General features: G+C 43.8%; 1 protein-coding gene across 2 annotated transcripts in view; it reads left to right on the forward strand.

The window, feature by feature from the left end:
- The window catches only part of atp6v1h (ATPase H+ transporting V1 subunit H), an 84917-nt gene that overhangs the window by 41898 nt on the left and 25647 nt on the right, over nucleotides 1-17372 (forward strand). For both annotated transcript variants that reach the window (XM_055634065.1, XM_055634066.1), the window contains exons 7-8: nucleotides 10086-10133; nucleotides 17177-17274. In XM_055634065.1, coding sequence (XP_055490040.1) covers nucleotides 10086-10133; nucleotides 17177-17274 — 146 coding nt within the window. The remainder of the gene's footprint in view (nucleotides 1-10085; nucleotides 10134-17176; nucleotides 17275-17372) is intronic.

Here is a 17372-nt window from a genome sequence, read left to right on the forward strand (position 1 = left end):
AATGGTATGATGAGCAAGTAGTTTAATTGGCAGATTGTAATTAATGTGCAAGAGTTTGTGAGGTCGAAACATTTTACTAGCCAAACAAGGCAATAATCAAAGTTAAATATCTAAATTGAATAGCAACACACAGAGTAGATTGACCTATCAATGGGAATTAATTTTTATAAAGATGTAATACCTACTTTCGTCTTAAAAGCATGGAACAAAGTGCTTCATTTGCAGTCAAAGGCTATAACAGCAGAGGTCCAAACAATTATGGGTGACTATAATTAAAATATAGGTAAAATATAAAAATTAGAATGGGGATGGCATACAAGCCTTGTATCTAAAGATAGAAAAACGAGGAAGTAGAAGCGATGCACAACTTCACAACCCTTGGTTAATCATAGTCTACTACTGTGAGTAGTTAAGTTTGCCATTGTTTAAGAAAAAATACATTAATCTTGGAGATAATTGACCAGAGTAGAACAAAGGTTATTTGTGTGGAGAGATTATGAAAACGGGGTTAGACACAAAATGCTGGAGTAACTCAGTGGGTTAGGCAGCATCTCTGGAGAGAAGGAAAGATTTACATTTTGGGTCTAGAGATGCTGCCTAGGGCTCGGCTTCCTCGAATGGAGGGTTAGAAAATTATTTTGTTTACTGATCAGGTTTTAAGAGGATCTGATAAGGTAGCTGAGAGAGAAATTATTTCCACTGGTTGCAGATTACAAATTAGAGCCAGGCTTTTCAGAAGTGGAGCTGGGATCTGTTAATTCGTAAAATATGGAAATAGGAGTTTGAAACTACCTGGCAGACAGCAAATGCTAATGGGGTTATCAGCAAATGTTTTGTTAAATAGCACGTGAAGATAAATTATCTCCTACTATAATCTACTCTTTCCTGCATTACTAATTTTTTTTACATATGTTTTCTACACAGGGTGAATGGTTTTCTGCTTTCAGGTCTTCTGCTTCTAGTGATCTTTTTGAAAAATAATATTTTCCTCTTCAATCTTTTGTCAGCAAATACAGTTTCTTTCTCTCAACCAGTTCTTTTCTTCCCCCCTTTGTTCCCAATTCATTTATTTTAACGCCATCACTGATTAACATGTCTTCACCATCTTCTCCCCACTGAAACTATAATAGCATGTCAGTCGGCCTTTTTTTAATTTCAAATTTCCAGCATCTGCAGTCGTTTGCTTTTTGGTTAATTAATTTGTGTGCTTTATGATATTTAGTATTTTTAATTAATTTTTTGTAGTCTTTCCATAGTATGATTTGTGAATATATTTTTTTTAATTTAAATGTCAGATGCTTTTACAAACATTATAACTTTGAAAATGTTGTCACCTGCTAAATCTATGGGTAAGGTCAGGGCCGGATTTAGATGAAGAGAGGCCCTAAGCTGTTCCACTTGTGAGGCCCCTCCCAATCCCCCACCCCCACGACTAGAGGAAGATGGTCCACCAGATTGACACCGATTTGCAGCCAAGCGTGGCCAATGATATAAGGGGCTGGAAAGCCGTGCTTTTTATTTATTTATTTATTTACTGCCAGGGCTAGTGTCGAGTTATTGGCTTAAAGCACTATTAATCTGAAATGGAGGGTAAGGAAAATTACTGGAGCGTTTTTTAGAGACTACAGTGCGTTGTGTTTTCTCTGTTGTCATCCGGGCAACCTTGGCAGCTTTTTAAGTTGCCAAATGACAGTTTAGGTGTCCATTTAAGACGGCTTCCATGACGCGTGCGATAATGTGCTCAGACGAAATGCGTAGTTACCAGTCGGAATTATGCTCAATGAAGCATTCACATATTATTTCTGCTTCAAATAAAGTCACAAACTGAACATATTCACCAATCAAGACATAATATATACCACAATGACATGCAGCAAAATTATAATACAGTATCTCAACTCTTTTTACACATTGCAATTAATGCAATTTCTATTATTTATTTCCACTTAAAACAAAAATGTGGTTGGATTATTCAGTGTATGATCAACCTCGGTGAGACCAAACGCAGGCTTGGCGATCGCTTCGCACAACACCTCCACTCAGTTCGCAATAACCAACCTGATCTCCCGGTGGCTCAACACTTCAACTCCCCTTCTCATTCCGAAACCGACCATTCTGTCCTGGGTCTCCTCCATGGCCAGAGTGAGGCCCACCGCATATTGGAGGAGCAGCACCTCATATTTGCTTGGGTAGTTTACATCCCAGCGGTATGACCATTGGCTTCTCTAATTTCAGATAGTCCTTGCTTTCTCCCTCCTTCCCCTCCCATTCCAAGCTCTCCCACAGCCTACTTTATCCGCCTCTTCCTTTCTTTTTCGTGTCCACCCCATCAATCTGAAGAAGGGTCTCGACCGGAAACGTCGTCTATTCCTTCGCTCCATAGATGCTGCCATACCCGCTGATTTTCTCCAGCTTTTTTGTCTACCAATGGGATCTAACCACTGGCCACATCTTCCCATCTCCTCCCCTGTTGGCTTTCCGCAGGCTTTCCGTAACTCCCTGGTCAATTTGTCCTACCCGAACCACCCCCTCTCCTGGCACTTTCCCTTGCAACTGCAGGAAATGCTAAACTTGTCGCTTTACCTCCTCCCTTGACTCCATTCAAGGACCCAAGCAGTCTTTCCAGGTGCGGCAAAGTTTCACCTGCACCTCCTCCAACCTCATCTATTGCATCCACTGCTCTAGGTGTCAGCTGTTCTACATCGGTGAGACCAAGTGTAGGCTTGGCGATCGCTTCGCCCAACACTTCCGCTTGGTCCGCAATAACCAACCTGATCTCCTAGTGGCTCAGCACTTCAACTCCCCCTCCCATTCCAAATCCGACCTTTCTGTCCTGGGCCACTTCCATGGCCAGAGTGAGGCCCACCGTAAATTGGAGGAGCAGCACCTCATATTTCGCTTGAGCAGTTTACACCCCAGCGGTATGAACATTGACTTCTTCAATTTCAGGTAATTGCTGCTTTCTCCTCCCCTTCCCAACTCTCCCTCAGCCCACTGTCTCCGCCTCTTCCTTTCTTCTTCCCGTCCCCCCCACCCTCACATCAGTCTGAAGAAGGGTCTCGACCCGAAACGTCGCCTATTTCCTTCGCTCCATAGATGCTGCCTCACCTGCTGAGTTTCTCCAGCATTTTTGTCTACCCATTCACACAAGTTCTGGTATCCCACTTTCCTCACCCACTCCCTATACATTAGGGGCAATTTTACAGAGACAAGTTAACTTATGAAGCCAATGCGTCTTTGCGATGTGGGAGGAAACCCACACGCTTGCAGGGAGAATGTGCAAATTCAACACAGTGCCCGAGGACAGGATCGAACACAGATCTCTGGCGTGTGAGGCAGCAAGTCTACCAGCTGTGCCACTATATATTTTTTTCCAACACACAAAAAATTATTCGTTGATAACTTTGGTTACTAAAAAAATGAAAATATCCATTTTCAGTTTTAAATCTCCAAGTGACGCTATGTCCTCCTTTACAGCTACTGTATGTTTTAATTAAGTTCAAGACTATGGGGCAGTACATTGGCCATAAAGTTGTTGCCTAAAAGTGCCAGAGACCCGGAATTGATCCTGAATATGGGTGCTATCTGTATGGAGTTTGCTCCTTTTCCCTTTGATCGCATGGGTTTTCTCCGGGTGCTCTTGTTTCCTTCCACATTCGAAAGGTGTGCAAAAACCTATTTCAGACCCAACCCAAAACATAATATTTTCCTTTTGTCCAATGATTCTGTCTGACCTGTTGAGTCACTCGAGCTTTTTGTGTCTATCTTCAGTTTAAACCAGCATCTGCAGTTCCTTCCTACACACACGATAGAACTTTATTAATCCCAGGAGGGAAATTGTGTATGTGTGGGTATATATATTATACACACACACACACACACACATATATATATATATAGTTATATATATATCTCTCTATATCTCTCTCTATCTCTCTCTATCTCTATCTATCTATCTATCTATCTATCTATCTATCTATCTATCTATATATATATCTATCTATCTATCTATCTATCTATCTATCTATCTATCTATCTATCTATCTATCTATCTATCTCCCTTTCTGCCTTTTGATTCGTGGCCGATACTCGCAGATGTCTAATCGGAATGACCGAAGCTCGCAGATGTCCAATCGGAATGGATCCATTTGCATGTACGGCTGCCGGCTGCATTTCTTCCTTTGATTCATTGTCACGCCCAATCCACACGCTCAATCTCCGAGACCTTTTCCATTTCGGTAGAGATTTCGCTTTTCTTTCTAAGTATCCGCTCCTCATTACATTTCGTCGTGTTGAAGTACACGTTCTTAATCAAATCCTTCTCCCCCCCACCCCCAAGTATTTCAAAAATAAACTGGCTTCTCCATTTACATGTCAGCTTCCAACACACTTCGAAACAAAGTTGCAATACAGGAACACTCTGAACTTTTCACTGCTGCAGCAGGCAGGGGAGGTGCCATTGGATTTTTTTTAAAATCCACTGCTGAGGGAGGCAGGGCAGTGCTGGAATCTTACTTACTTTTGGAGACGGGTGCATGGTGGAATATTGGGTTGGGGGAGCAGACCCAACGGGTCTGCACTTGGTCTAGTATATCTATAAAACTCTGAGGCTATCCGTCCGGCTGTCGTCCAGATCCCTTTCTGCCTTTTGATTCGTGCCCGATACTCGCAGATGTCCAATCGGAATGGCCGATGCTCGCAGATGTCCAATCGGAATGGATCCATTTGCATGTACGGCTGCCGGCTGCATTTCTTCCTTTGATTCATTGCCATGCCCAATCCAGACGCTCAATCTCCGAGATCTTTTCCATTTCGGTAGAGATTTCGCTTTTCTTTCTAAGTATCCGCTCCTCATTACATTTCGTCGTGTTGAAGTACACGTTTTTAATCAAATCCTTCTCCCCCCCACCCCAAAGTATTTCAAAAATAAACTGGCTTCTCCATTTACATGTCAGCTTCCAACACACTTCGAAACAAAGTTGCAAGACAGGAACACTCTGAACTTTTCACTGCTGCAGCAGGCAGGGGAGGTGCCATTGGATTTTTTTAAAATCCACTGCTGAGGGAGGCAGGGCAGTGCTGGAATCTTACTTTTGAGAACGGCTTCAGTTCCATTGGAAGAGACGGGTGCATGGTGGAATATTGGGTTGGGGGATCACACCATTGGGGGAGCAGACCCAACGGGTCTGCACTTGGTCTAGTATATATATAAAACTCTCGCCCCATCCGACCGCCTGCCGTACGGGGCCATTCCTGCCTTTCGATTCGTTCCCGCCGTGCGAGGTCACAATGCCCAATGCTCGCAGATGTCCAATCACAATGCCCAATGCTCGCAGATGTCCAATCGGAATGGATCCATTTACATGGACGGCTGCCCGGCTGCATTTCTTCCTTTGATTCACTGCAACTCCGAAACCAGACGCAGAATCGCCGACATCTTTTCCATTTCGGTAAAGATTTCACTTTTCTTTCTAAGTATCTGCTCCTCATTACATTTCATCGTGTTTAAGTACACGTTTTTAATCAAATCTTCCCCCCCTCCCCCCCCCCCCCCCCCATATTTCAAAAATACACTGGCTTCTCACCCATAGACGCAGCACCAGCCCCAGCCCCAGCCCCTGGTGAACGTTCCATCGTGTGATGTCACAATGCCTGATGCTCACAGATGTCCAATCGGAATGGATTCATTTACATATGCCTTTGCAGGAGCCCCAGCCCATGGTGAACGTTCCATTATGTGATGTCACAATGCCCAATGCTCAAATACATTGTTGCCATAGAGGGAGTACAGAGAAGGTTCACCAGGCTGATTCCTGGAATGTCAGGACTTTCAAATGAAGAAAGACTGGATAGACTCGCCTTGTACTCGCTAGATTTTAGAAGATTGAGGGGGTATCTTATAGAAACGTACAAAATTCTTAAGGGGGTTGGACAGGCTAGATGCAGGAAGATTGTTCCGGATGTTGGGGAAGACCAGAACAAGGGGTCACAGTTTAAGGATAAGGGGGAAATCCTTTAGGACAGAGATGAGAAAAACATTTTTCACACAGAGAGTGGTGAATCTCTGGAATTCTCTGCCACAGAAGGTAGTTGAGGTCAGTTCATTGGCTATATTTAAGAGGGAGTTAGATGTGGCCCTTGTGGCTAAAGGGATCAGGGGGTATGGAGAGAAGGCAGGTACAGGATACTGAGTTGGATGATCAGCCACGATCATATTGAATGGTGGTGCAGGCTAGAAGGGCCGAATGGCCTACTCCTGCACTTAATTTCTATGTTTCCCTCTCCTCACCCCTCTCCCTCACCCCTCTCCCTCTCCTACCCATGCCTCTCTCCCCCACCTCCTTCCCTCTCTACGCCACCCCCTTCCCTCTCTCCCCCGCCCCCTTCCCCTACCACTCTGTCCCTCTTCCACCAGTCCCTCTACCCCTCCCTCCCCAGTCTCCCACTTCTCTCCCCTTACCCCACCCCTTTCCCTCCCTCACCCCTCTTTCTTCCCCTCCCTGTCACACCCCTTCCCCTACCCCTCTGTCCCTCTTCCACCATCCCCCCCCTCCCTCTTCCACCACTCCTGCTACCCCCTCCCTCCCTCTCCACTCTTCCACTTCTCTCCCCCTTCTCCTCCTCCCCTCTCCCTCTCCTCACCCGTCTCCCATCCCTCTCTACCCCCCCCCCCCTTCCCTCTCCCCCCCGCCCCCTTCCCCTCTGTCCCCTCTTCCACCACTCCCCCTACCCCTCCCTCTCCCCCTCTCCCCTTACCCCACCCCTCTCCCTCCTCCACCCCTGTCTCCCCCTCCCTTCCTCTCCTCTCTCCCCCACCACTTCCCCTACCCCTCTGTTCCTCTTCCACCACTCCCGCTACCCCTCCCTCCCTCCCCACTCTTCCACTTTCTCTCTCCCCCCTTCTCTCCTCCCCCTCTCCCTCTCCTCACCCATCTCCCATCCTCTCTCTCCTCCCCCACCCCTTCCCTCTCTACCCCCCCCCCCCTTCCCCTCTCTCCCCCGCCCCCTTCCCCTCTGTCCCTCTTCCACCACTCCCCCTACCCCTCCCTCTCCCACTTCTCTCCCCTTACCCCACCCCTCTCCCTCCTCCACCCCTGTCTCCCGGGGCCCTTCCCCTCTCTCCCCCCACCCCTTCTGTCCCCTACCCCTCTGTCCCTCTTCCACCACTCCCCCTGTCCCTCTTCCACCAATCCTGCTACCCCCCCCTCCCTCCCTCCCTCCCTCCCTCCCTCCCTCCCTCCCTCCCTTCTCTTCCACTTCTCTCCCACCCACACTCTTTCCCCTCTCTCCCCCCCCCACCCCTCTCCCATCCCACTCTCCCCCCTCCCTCCACACTCTTCCCCCTCTCCCTCCTCATTCCCTTACCGTGCACAGTCTCTGTCTTTAAGAAGGAATTACAGATGCTGGAAAATCGAAGGTAGACATAAAAAAAAGCTGGATAAACTCAGCGGGTGCGGCAGCATCTATGGAGCGAATTGAATGGTCAACGTTTTTGGCCGAAAACCGGAAGAAGGGTTTCGGCCAAAAACGTTGCCCTTTTTCTTCGGTGCATAGATGCTGCTGCACCCACTGAGTTTATCCAGCTTTTTTTGTTGTTGTACCAGCCTCTCTCTCTCTCTCTCTCTCTGCCCTTCTCTCTTCTCTCGACTCATGCACGCCCGCTCCAACCCCTCTTCCCCCCCCCCCCCCCCCTTCACCTCTCTACCTGAAACGTCACCCAATTTCTTCTATGCAGAGTTGCTGGCTGCTCCATGGAGTTCCCCCGCACAATTAAAGCATGGAATAGTCATCACCCTACCATAGTTACCCAACCAGACGCAACTAAATTTAAGGTGGCTCTTTTTTCCCCAAGAATGCTTTTTTGCTTAAGTCCAAGTCAAGAGTCAAGAGTGTTTTATTGTCATGTGTCCCAGATAGGACAATGAAATTCTTGCTTGCTGCAGCACAACAGAATATGTAAACATAATACAGAACAGGAGATAAAAGTTCAGTGTGTTTATAAACCATAGACCATATCTATACACAATAAATAAACAGATAAAATGCAATAGGCTGTTATTGTTCAGCCCTCCACCACCTCCAGTTTAAATTCCATTTAGAACATTTATGGAGGACCAGGAAACCAGAAGCAAGAGTTACTCCAGGGAGTTACTCCAGATCCAGGGTCAGGGGGTAATTCTGTGTTGGCTTTCAGCGGTTGCGGCGAGGCGGTGACCCGACAGCAATGGCGGCCAGATCTCCCACTATTCAAAGCGAGGGAGAAAGTGCCCATTGCCGACCAGTTGCCGTGCGCATGCGCAGGGCGGCCGATGATGTGCTGGCCGTGGTTGCGCACATGTGCAAGGCAGCCTGCCGTGCCGGCGAATGAGGAGCGAATGGAGACCCAGACATGGATACGGATGGCGGGCGGAGACAGAGAGTGACAGAGAGAGAGAGATAGAGAGGGGGGCCTCGCCCAGAGTTGAACGGCAGGTGTCCTGCCTTGGCCGGAGGCTCCCTAGATTTTGAGGCCCTAAGCTTCAGCCCCTGAAGCCTAGTGGTAAATCCGGCTCTGCGAGGCCCCCGTGGATCTCGATGCCCTAAGCTTAAGCTTGTCAAGCTTATACGTAAATCCGGCCCTGGGTAAGGTGGATGTAAATCCTTTCTAGAGTGGGACTTGAGACTTATTAAATGTGCTGAGAAAAGGTTGGAAAGGCCTTGAACATGATCTGACCGTGAATTTGTCCAGCTAAGCGAGGTTATTGTAGTGATAGCTAACCCATGCTGGCCAAACAGAATTCAAACAGGGCAGCACAGTGGGGCAGCGGTAGAGTTGCTTCCTTACAGCAATGAGAGACAATGTGAAATCAAGGATTCTAAGCTAAAGAAAGAACCAAGTTGGTAGTGGATAGCACTTTGACCATAACGAACCTCTGAGTTGACGTGGCAAGTCACTTACAGGTGGTACGCAGGATTACCATGATGAAAGCATTGCGACTGGTACGTTTCATTTTTTGTCATTGTGCACCATGTTTGCTGAGTGAATGATTCATTTTCATGAAGGTTGCCTTGTTTGGAATTTGTGAATTTAGCCATGTCGCATCCTTCACTTGGGGAAAACCTGAAATCCTTGCTGACTCGTGCAGCGAGCATTGATGTCACATTTACTAGTTGCAAATGAGAGTGAATAAGATTAAACTTCATGTTCGATAAAGGAATTTTTAAACCAAACTATAATCTCCTGGAAGGAGCAAATACAAATGATTTTGGAACTGTGCTTACCTTGTATGAACAAAGCTGTCCTTGCCATGCTTTGTGATGTTAATTGTGCCTGCGGTCCTTGGAGTTTTTGGTCTTACATTATTTTGTAAAATCGCATAATTACAAGTATTCATCCTTGTTGAAGTTTCAAAATGTTCCTTAAAGATCCTTGGTGTACATTTATTTCCTGTTGAAATCTTTTTTCTAACCCTCTTTAGTTTTAGGATAGCTTTGTATTGTTCTGCATAGTTCCATTTTCCCAGACATGCATTTCCAAGGAGGTTTTCACAGTCAGTTAGATTAAGTATAGTCACAGTTTATTGACCGTAACAGTTTGAAACAGCAGTGTGCAACTATTATAGTGGTAAGATAATGATTGTATAATCGCTCAGTGCTAAAATTATAACAATGTTTTACTGTTTCAAAGTTTTTCCTATTTCAACAAGATTTTGTGTGATTTTTTGTTGTTGCCTCATGACTTGAATGTAATGCTTGTTCTGACATTTCAGGGAAGAATTTCCAATTTAACTAATTACATTTGTAACTTCCATGCATTATTTCCTATTTAGACAATGTCCACAAGTGGATCTGTTGTACTCACTGATAAATTCCCTTGCTCCAGTGTGGCTGTTTTAAATTAATTTATTTCATTGACTATTGCATGGTGCAAAAGTTTTATTTTATAACTCTTATGAATTAAAGTAGCCTATGATTATCTCTGCAATAATGCAGTATATATTCATTTATTTTAAAATTGGGATTTATCATCTTTCAGTTGAAGTCTTAATGAATTTTCTGTTGGATTCCAATTTATACAAAACATGTCATTTTTATTTTCTTGTTAGAAGTTGCGTGCTGTAGGGTCTGAACCAGGAACTGTTTCTGCCAGTGAGGTAAGAAGAAGTGCAAAAATTGGGAATGGAAAGTTGCATGTGTATAGCTTGCTGGTATTTTAGCACCATGCTGAGTATTGCATATATTCCTGGGCACCTTTTTTATATGGATACCTTTGGTTAATGGATTGGATTGGAATCTCATTTAGGATTTATAAATTCAATAATAAATCAAGTACTTTTTGAGTTTCACATAATGTTTTCTTTGAGTTATTTAAACCTTAAAAAAGCCTGAAATGCAGTTTTTAATCGGAAACAATTCATTTTGGTCTACTTGGATCCCAGTGTTTGAATATCATGACTTTGAAAGTTTCATCATTGTGCTTAAATTCTAATCCCTGCTAATATGCACATCCCACAGTTCCACAACTCTTAGAATTTTTGTGTTCATTCGGTTCTAAATGTTTGCATCTATCAAACGTTCTTTATTCCATCAAATGTGTTATTTATTTTATAATCCTTGAATTCTTTCCTGAAATCCCTCGTTATTTTCATAGCAGTCATAAAGTGATAGTTTGGAAACAGGCCTTCAGCCCACCAAGTACTTGCCTTCCCAATTATGCTGTTCGTACACAAAGCACAAAGTGCTGGAGGAACTCAGCAGGACAGGCCAGCATTTGTGGAGGGAATAGACGGGTGATATTTCAGGTCAGGATTTTTCAGACTGGAAAAGTAGAAATGTAGAAGAGTCAAGCGTGTTTTATTGTCATATGTCCCGGATGGGACAATGAAATTCTTACTTGCTGCGGCACAACAGAATATGTGAATATGTAACATAGTACATAACGGGGGAAGAGAATATAAAGAAAAAGTTCAATAAATTTCAAATATAGTGCAATAATAATATAGTATTTTGCAGTTCAGAGCTCAGTGCTTATTCGTTGTTGTGTTTAATGGCCTGATGGCTATAGGGAAGAAGCTGGACGTTACAGTTTTCAGGCTCCTGTACCTTCTTCCTGGTGGCAATGGTGAAATGAGTGTGTGGGCAGGATGGTGTGGGTCTTTGATGATATTGGCTGCCTTTTTGAAGCAGCGACTATGATAGATCCCTTCGACGGTGGGGAGGTGAAAGCCAGTGATGGACTGGGCAGTGGTCACAACTTTTTGTCGTCTTTTTCGCTCCTGGACGTTCAAGCTGCCGAACCAGGCCAGGATGCAACTAGTCGGAATGCTCTCTACCGTGCACCTGTAGAAGTTTTGGAGAATCCTCTTCGACATGCTGAACCTCCGTAATCTTCTCAGGAAGTAGAATCGCTGATGTGCCTTCTTCATAATTGCATCGGTGTGCTGGGTCCAGAAAAGATCTTCGGATATATGCACGCCCAGGAATTTGAAGTTATTGACTCTCGCCACTGATGTGAACAGGTTTGTGAGTCTTCATCCTTCCCCTACAAAAGTCCACAATTAGTTCCTTGGTCGTACTAATGTTGAGAGCCAGGTTGTTGTGCTGGCACCATTTGGTCAGTCAGTCGATCTCACTTCTATACACTGACTCATCCCCATCCCCATCTGTGATTCGTCTGACAACCATGGTGTCTTCGGCAAACTTGATGATGGTGTTCGCACTATGTCAGGCTACACAGTCATGAGTATAAAGTGAGTAGAGCAGGGGGCTGAGCACGCAGCTTTGAGGTGCTCCCTTACCAATTATTACTGAGGATGAAGTGTTTCTGCCAATTCGAACAGACTGTGGTCTGTGGGTGAGGAAGTCGAGGATCCAATTATATAAACGTATATATTGATTCTCAGTCTGAAGAAGGGTCTTGACCAGAAACGTCGCCTATTCCTTTTCTCTAGAGGCTGCCTGACTCGCTGAGTTACTTCACCATTTTGTGTCTACCTTTACCTAGAGAGTTGTGAATTTGTGGAATTCTCTTCCACAGAAGGCAGTGGAATTCTCTCCCACAGAAGGCCAATTCACTGGATGAATTTAAAAGAAAGTTAAATAGTGCTCTCGGGGCAGGCACGGGTTACTGATTGTGGATGATCACAATGAGTAGCAGTGCTGGCTCGAAGGGCTGAATGGTCTCCTCCTGCACTCATTTTCTATGTTTAGTGTAAATGTTGATTGATTTAGTTTAGTTTAAAGATACAGCGCGGAAACAGGCCCTTCGGCCCACCGAGTCCGCGCCGACCAGTGACTAGGGACAATTGACACTTATACCAAGCTAATTAACCTACAATCCTGTACGTCTTTGAAGTGTGGTGGCAACCAAAGATCTCGGAGAAAACCCACGCAGTCCGGGGAAGAAAGCACAAACTCCATCCAGACAGCACCCGTAGTCGGGATCGAACCCGGGGCTCAAGAGCGCAACTCTACCGCTGCGTTACCGTGCCGCTCAATTATACTCATGCTACATTTATTTAATCATTTTGTTCTCCCCACTTTCTCATTAACTCCCTACAGCTTCTATCACTCACCTACTATTGAACGGACCTCTCACGAAAGGCCGCAGTGGGAGGATTTGGACTACATTCTTGGTTTATGAGAGGTCCGTTCAGTAGTCTGATATGAGTGGGGCAGAAACTGCTTCAGAATCTGGTGGTACATGCATTCATTTAATCCTTGGCGTGATCTTTGATTCCACCCTCTCCCTTGAGCCTCACATCCGCCATGTCATTAAAACCTCTTTCTTTCAATTGCGCAACATCGCCAAAATCAGACCCTCTCTCACACCTCCCGCTGCTGAAAGACTCATCCATGCCTTCATCTCCTCCCGACTGGACGACTGCAACTCACTTCTCCTTGTCATCAGCTCCACCTACATCAACCGACTCCAACTGGTCCAGAACGCAGCCGCCCGACTCATCACCCACACCAAATCCTGGCATCACATCACTCCAGTCCTCAAACAACTTCACTGGCTTCCCATCTCCCACCGGATCACCTACAAAATCCTGGTCCTCACCTGCAAAGCCCTCCACCATCTGGCCCCCCCCATATGTCACTGACCTCCTCTCCCCCTACCAACCCTCACGGTCCCTCAGATCCACATCAGCTGGTCTCCTCTCCATCCACAAATCCAACCTCCGCAGTTTTGGGGACAGAGCCTTCTCCAGGGCAGCTCCCAGGCTCTGGAACTCCCTCCCCCAACTGATCCGCAATTCCGTGTCCCTCACCATCTTCCAGTCCCGCCTCAAGACCCATCTCTTCACCTCTGCCTATCCTTAGCCCCACGTCCCCCTCCCTTTTCATCTGTGCTTGAATTGCCTCATATTGTGTTTTGAATTGAATTCTGTCTTTAATTTGTGTACTAGTCATGTCTCTACTATTTATTTCATTCCACATACATGTTTTTCCTCTACTTGCTAAATTTTTGTAAGGTGGCCTTGAGACTCTTGAAAGGCACCCATAAATAAAATTTATTATTATTATTATTATTATTCAAGCTTTTATATCTTCTGCTGGAAGGGAAAGGGAGAAGAGTGAATGACTGATGTAAGTGGTGTTGATTATGTTGGCTGCTTTACGAGGCCAATGAGAAGTGTTGATAGAATAATTGGCAGGGAGGTTGATTGTTGCAATGGATTGAGCTGCATTCACAGCCATGCGCTGTGGCCAAGAAAGCACACCAATGCCTCTGCTTCCTTAGAAGGCTTAGGAAGTTCAGCAGCATATCCCTAATGACCTTCAACATCTACAGTATGGAAATGGAAATCTAAAATGGTTTATTTTGTCATTTTTGATGTTTGCCACTGATTTTAAGAGGAATCTGGAGCATGAGGTGGAAACCCACGTGGTCACAGGGAAATGTGCAAACTCCACATACACAGGACTCGAGGCCAGGATTGAGATTCAGATTCAGATTCAATTTTAACTGTCATTGTCAGTGTACAGTACAGAGACAACGAAATGCATTTAGCATCTCCCTTGAAGAGCGACATAGCAAACGATTTTGAATAAAAATAATAAATAATAAGTGTCCGGGGGGGGGTGATTGGCAGTCACCGAGGTACGTTGTTTAGTAGAGTGACAGCGGCCGGAAAGAAGCTGTTCCTCGACCTGCTGGTTCGGCAACGGAGAGACCTGTAGCGCCTCCCGGATGGTAGGAGGGTAAACAGTCCATGGTTGGGGTGAGAGCAGTCCTTGGCGATGCTGAGCGCCCTCCAGCCTGGGTTTCTGAGGCAGCAGCACCACGAGCTGTGCCACTGTGTTCTGATAACCATCCTCTGTTTCTAGTTGGACAAAAACAAATTTGTATTCAATTGTTCATGGTATAGACATTTCCCAGAGAACATCATAAATGCATCTCTTCATGAGCTCATCTTGAAATGTATTTGTTCTTGAGCGGAGGTCACTATTGGCAAAGCTAGCCTTTGACTTTAGTAAAGGAACTGAAGTTACTGGGGAAGGGGGGTGGAAGTTAAATATGAACAAGTGCTTTAAAATGGAAGGATGACCAAATGGAGCAAAAGCAGGTCAGAAACCATGGGTGAGTGGGTTTCCGTGAGATGGAGATGGGAAAAGGTTTTGAAGTGCAGTTGTTGGCAGATGAATTGTGGAATGTTGGTTTAAAAAGATGGTCAGAACTGGAATAACAGTAATGTAGATAAGGATTTCAGCAGCTGATGAATTAATGAAAGGTTGGGTGAGTGTGATGTTGCATCTTATGGGTTGAAGCATTCCATTGTGAATGGGAAATAGAAATATCATCTATTAAATCCATCCTGGAGCTCTATGCCATGTCTCTGCATTACGGCGACTTTTGCCGTTCTATTCACAATCCAGATTGCATTCATTTTTATACTTTTACTTTGGAATGGACTGGAGCAGTATAGTCTTGTGGTGAAGTAAGTCATTGATGCTGCTGAAGGTAATACAGTGCCGATTAATTTTAAATTTATGCAATTTTACTCCAATGGTCTCCAATGGTGAAGGACTTGCTGCCCATATTTAACATCTGATGCTGTCTCAAAATGCTATGTATGCAATTAATGAATTTGAATAAATGTCTGTTGAGTTGATAAATATGACAACCATTTTGTGTAAAGCAAGCATATGTAACTAGTTTGTGGTTCTGAATGGTGAGTTGACGACAACCTTTCTTAAAAACAACTTACTTTCAATAAAACTAATGGGATAGAAATGTTAACACTAGGCCCACACAGCAAACCAGCAGGTATTTAAGGCAGGTATTTAAGGCACAACAAAATTCTAGTACCTCCAGTACAATACATTTTTGGTACAGGACTATGTAAAATATCATTCACAACTGAGAATGGAGGTGATTGTATTTGCTCCTGGAATTGAAGTTGCAAAGGAAATTTTGATTGTCATGAATTTTCTCCTTAACAACTGAAGTTGCAATCTTGTGTCAGTGATTAGGGAACCATAATATTCAACAACAAATGTGTGTCCTCCAATGGCTGGGTGGCAAGCATTACAACGGACAACTGGCAAATATGGTCAGAAAGTAAATAATTCTAATATTTTATATTTACAGAGCACAAAATACCAAAGCAATAGAGATTGGAGAAGAAAATGAAGTGATAAACTTCTTAAAGTATTGTTTTAAAATCTGAAAATTTGAACTAATTGAGGGGATAAGGGGGAAATCTTTTAGGACCGAGATGAGAAAAACATTTTTCACACGGAGAGTGATGAATCTGGAATTCTCTGCCACAGAAGGTAGTTGAGGCCAGTTCATTGGCTATATTTAAGAGGGAGTTAGATGTGGCCCTTGTGGCTAAAGGGATCCCCCTGATTCTAGTATGGAGAGAAGGCAGGTCCAGGATACTGAGTTGGATGATAAGCCATGATCATATTGAATGGTGGTGCAGGCTCGAAGGGCCGAATGGTCTACTCCTGCACCTATTTTCTATGTTTCTATGAATGAAAAGTCACAATTATAGCTGTATGTTCAGCAGCGAGGGACAGTAATTGTGCTTTACAGTGCTATTTAAAACTCCGTCCCTTCTCATTTAACAAGGCATAGTATTTCATATTTTTCAGTGAGTAGTTCATAAATTTACATCCTTTTTGAATCATTAATTTTATTTGTATTGTCTTGATGAAGTCTACAGTAAGCAAATCCAATGGAAAAGCACGGTGTCACATAAATATATGAATCTATTTAATTGTGTATGTGAAAATTGAGGTTGATGTGGTTTGCTTCCAATGTAGCAAGTTCAAATAGCGGCGTGTGGTCATAAATTGCAGGCCATATTGGTTAAACTGAACGGCTATATGGGCATTTTTTAATTTTTTACTGGGTTTAGATGAAGACCATCATCAAAACAACTTTATGGCTGGAGATTGAAATGTTCTAGCATTTTACACCATGTATGTAATTGATATTGATTTTATTCATGCTGTGCAGAGGAAGCCTAACTGACTTCATTATGAATCAGCCATCATTGGACCTGGTTGAGTAATGGGTTATCCTTTTCCCTATAATGTATCTATTATGTATTTGAGTGAAATAGAAGATAGTGAATACTGAATGCATGCAGAGTGAAAGCGGTGATCAAAATGGGAAAATCTCTGATTCCGTTTCAAGCTTATTTATAAATTTTAAATAAATTGATGCAATTTTAATTTACAGTTGATCTTGGCTGCAAACATTAATTTTTAAAAAATTTGTAAGATGAGAATCCAATATGCAGATCAATAGCTCTTGCTGCTGGTTCTGGATCATGCGGTTGGTTACCTTTTCTGCTTGAAAGTATATTCCTCTGTAAAGCACATGGAGCCCTTTATGGGAATTCTTGGTGGTGCTGAACCCACATAATAAATTATACAAACTATATATTTGTCACAGAAATGCCACAACTTGTACAGCTGATGCCCTGGAATGAAGACAAGCTATTTCATGATTCATTCTGATTCATTGTAGTTTTTTTTTTCAGCTGGAATATTGAAAATTATTTTTAAAATTGAACATACGTTTTAAAAAAAATTGTGCTGTTGTGTCGATTTTTTTTTTTTTTTTTTGCTGCTTTAGAAGCTGGGCAGTTGATATCGTTTTTTTCCAAAAATAGCAATGGAGATGTTGTTCATTCCATAATTTTGGAATGTTCATTTTAATTGTTTTTCATTTCAGAGTTCCCAATATGTGCAATGTGTGGCAGGTTGTCTACAGCTGATGCTAAGAGTTAACGAATACCGTTTTGCTTGGGTAGAGGCTGATGGGGTGAACTGGTAAGAATTTTAGGAGCATACATTTGTTCTATACAATTGGTCAAACCTCAATTTTTAAGCTGGCTTTTAAATTCCATGGTAGTCAATATTTCAAGAAA

Source organism: Leucoraja erinacea, chromosome 4, assembly GCF_028641065.1.
Source record: "Leucoraja erinacea ecotype New England chromosome 4, Leri_hhj_1, whole genome shotgun sequence".
In the NCBI taxonomy this organism is placed as follows: Eukaryota; Metazoa; Chordata; class Chondrichthyes; order Rajiformes; family Rajidae; genus Leucoraja; species Leucoraja erinaceus.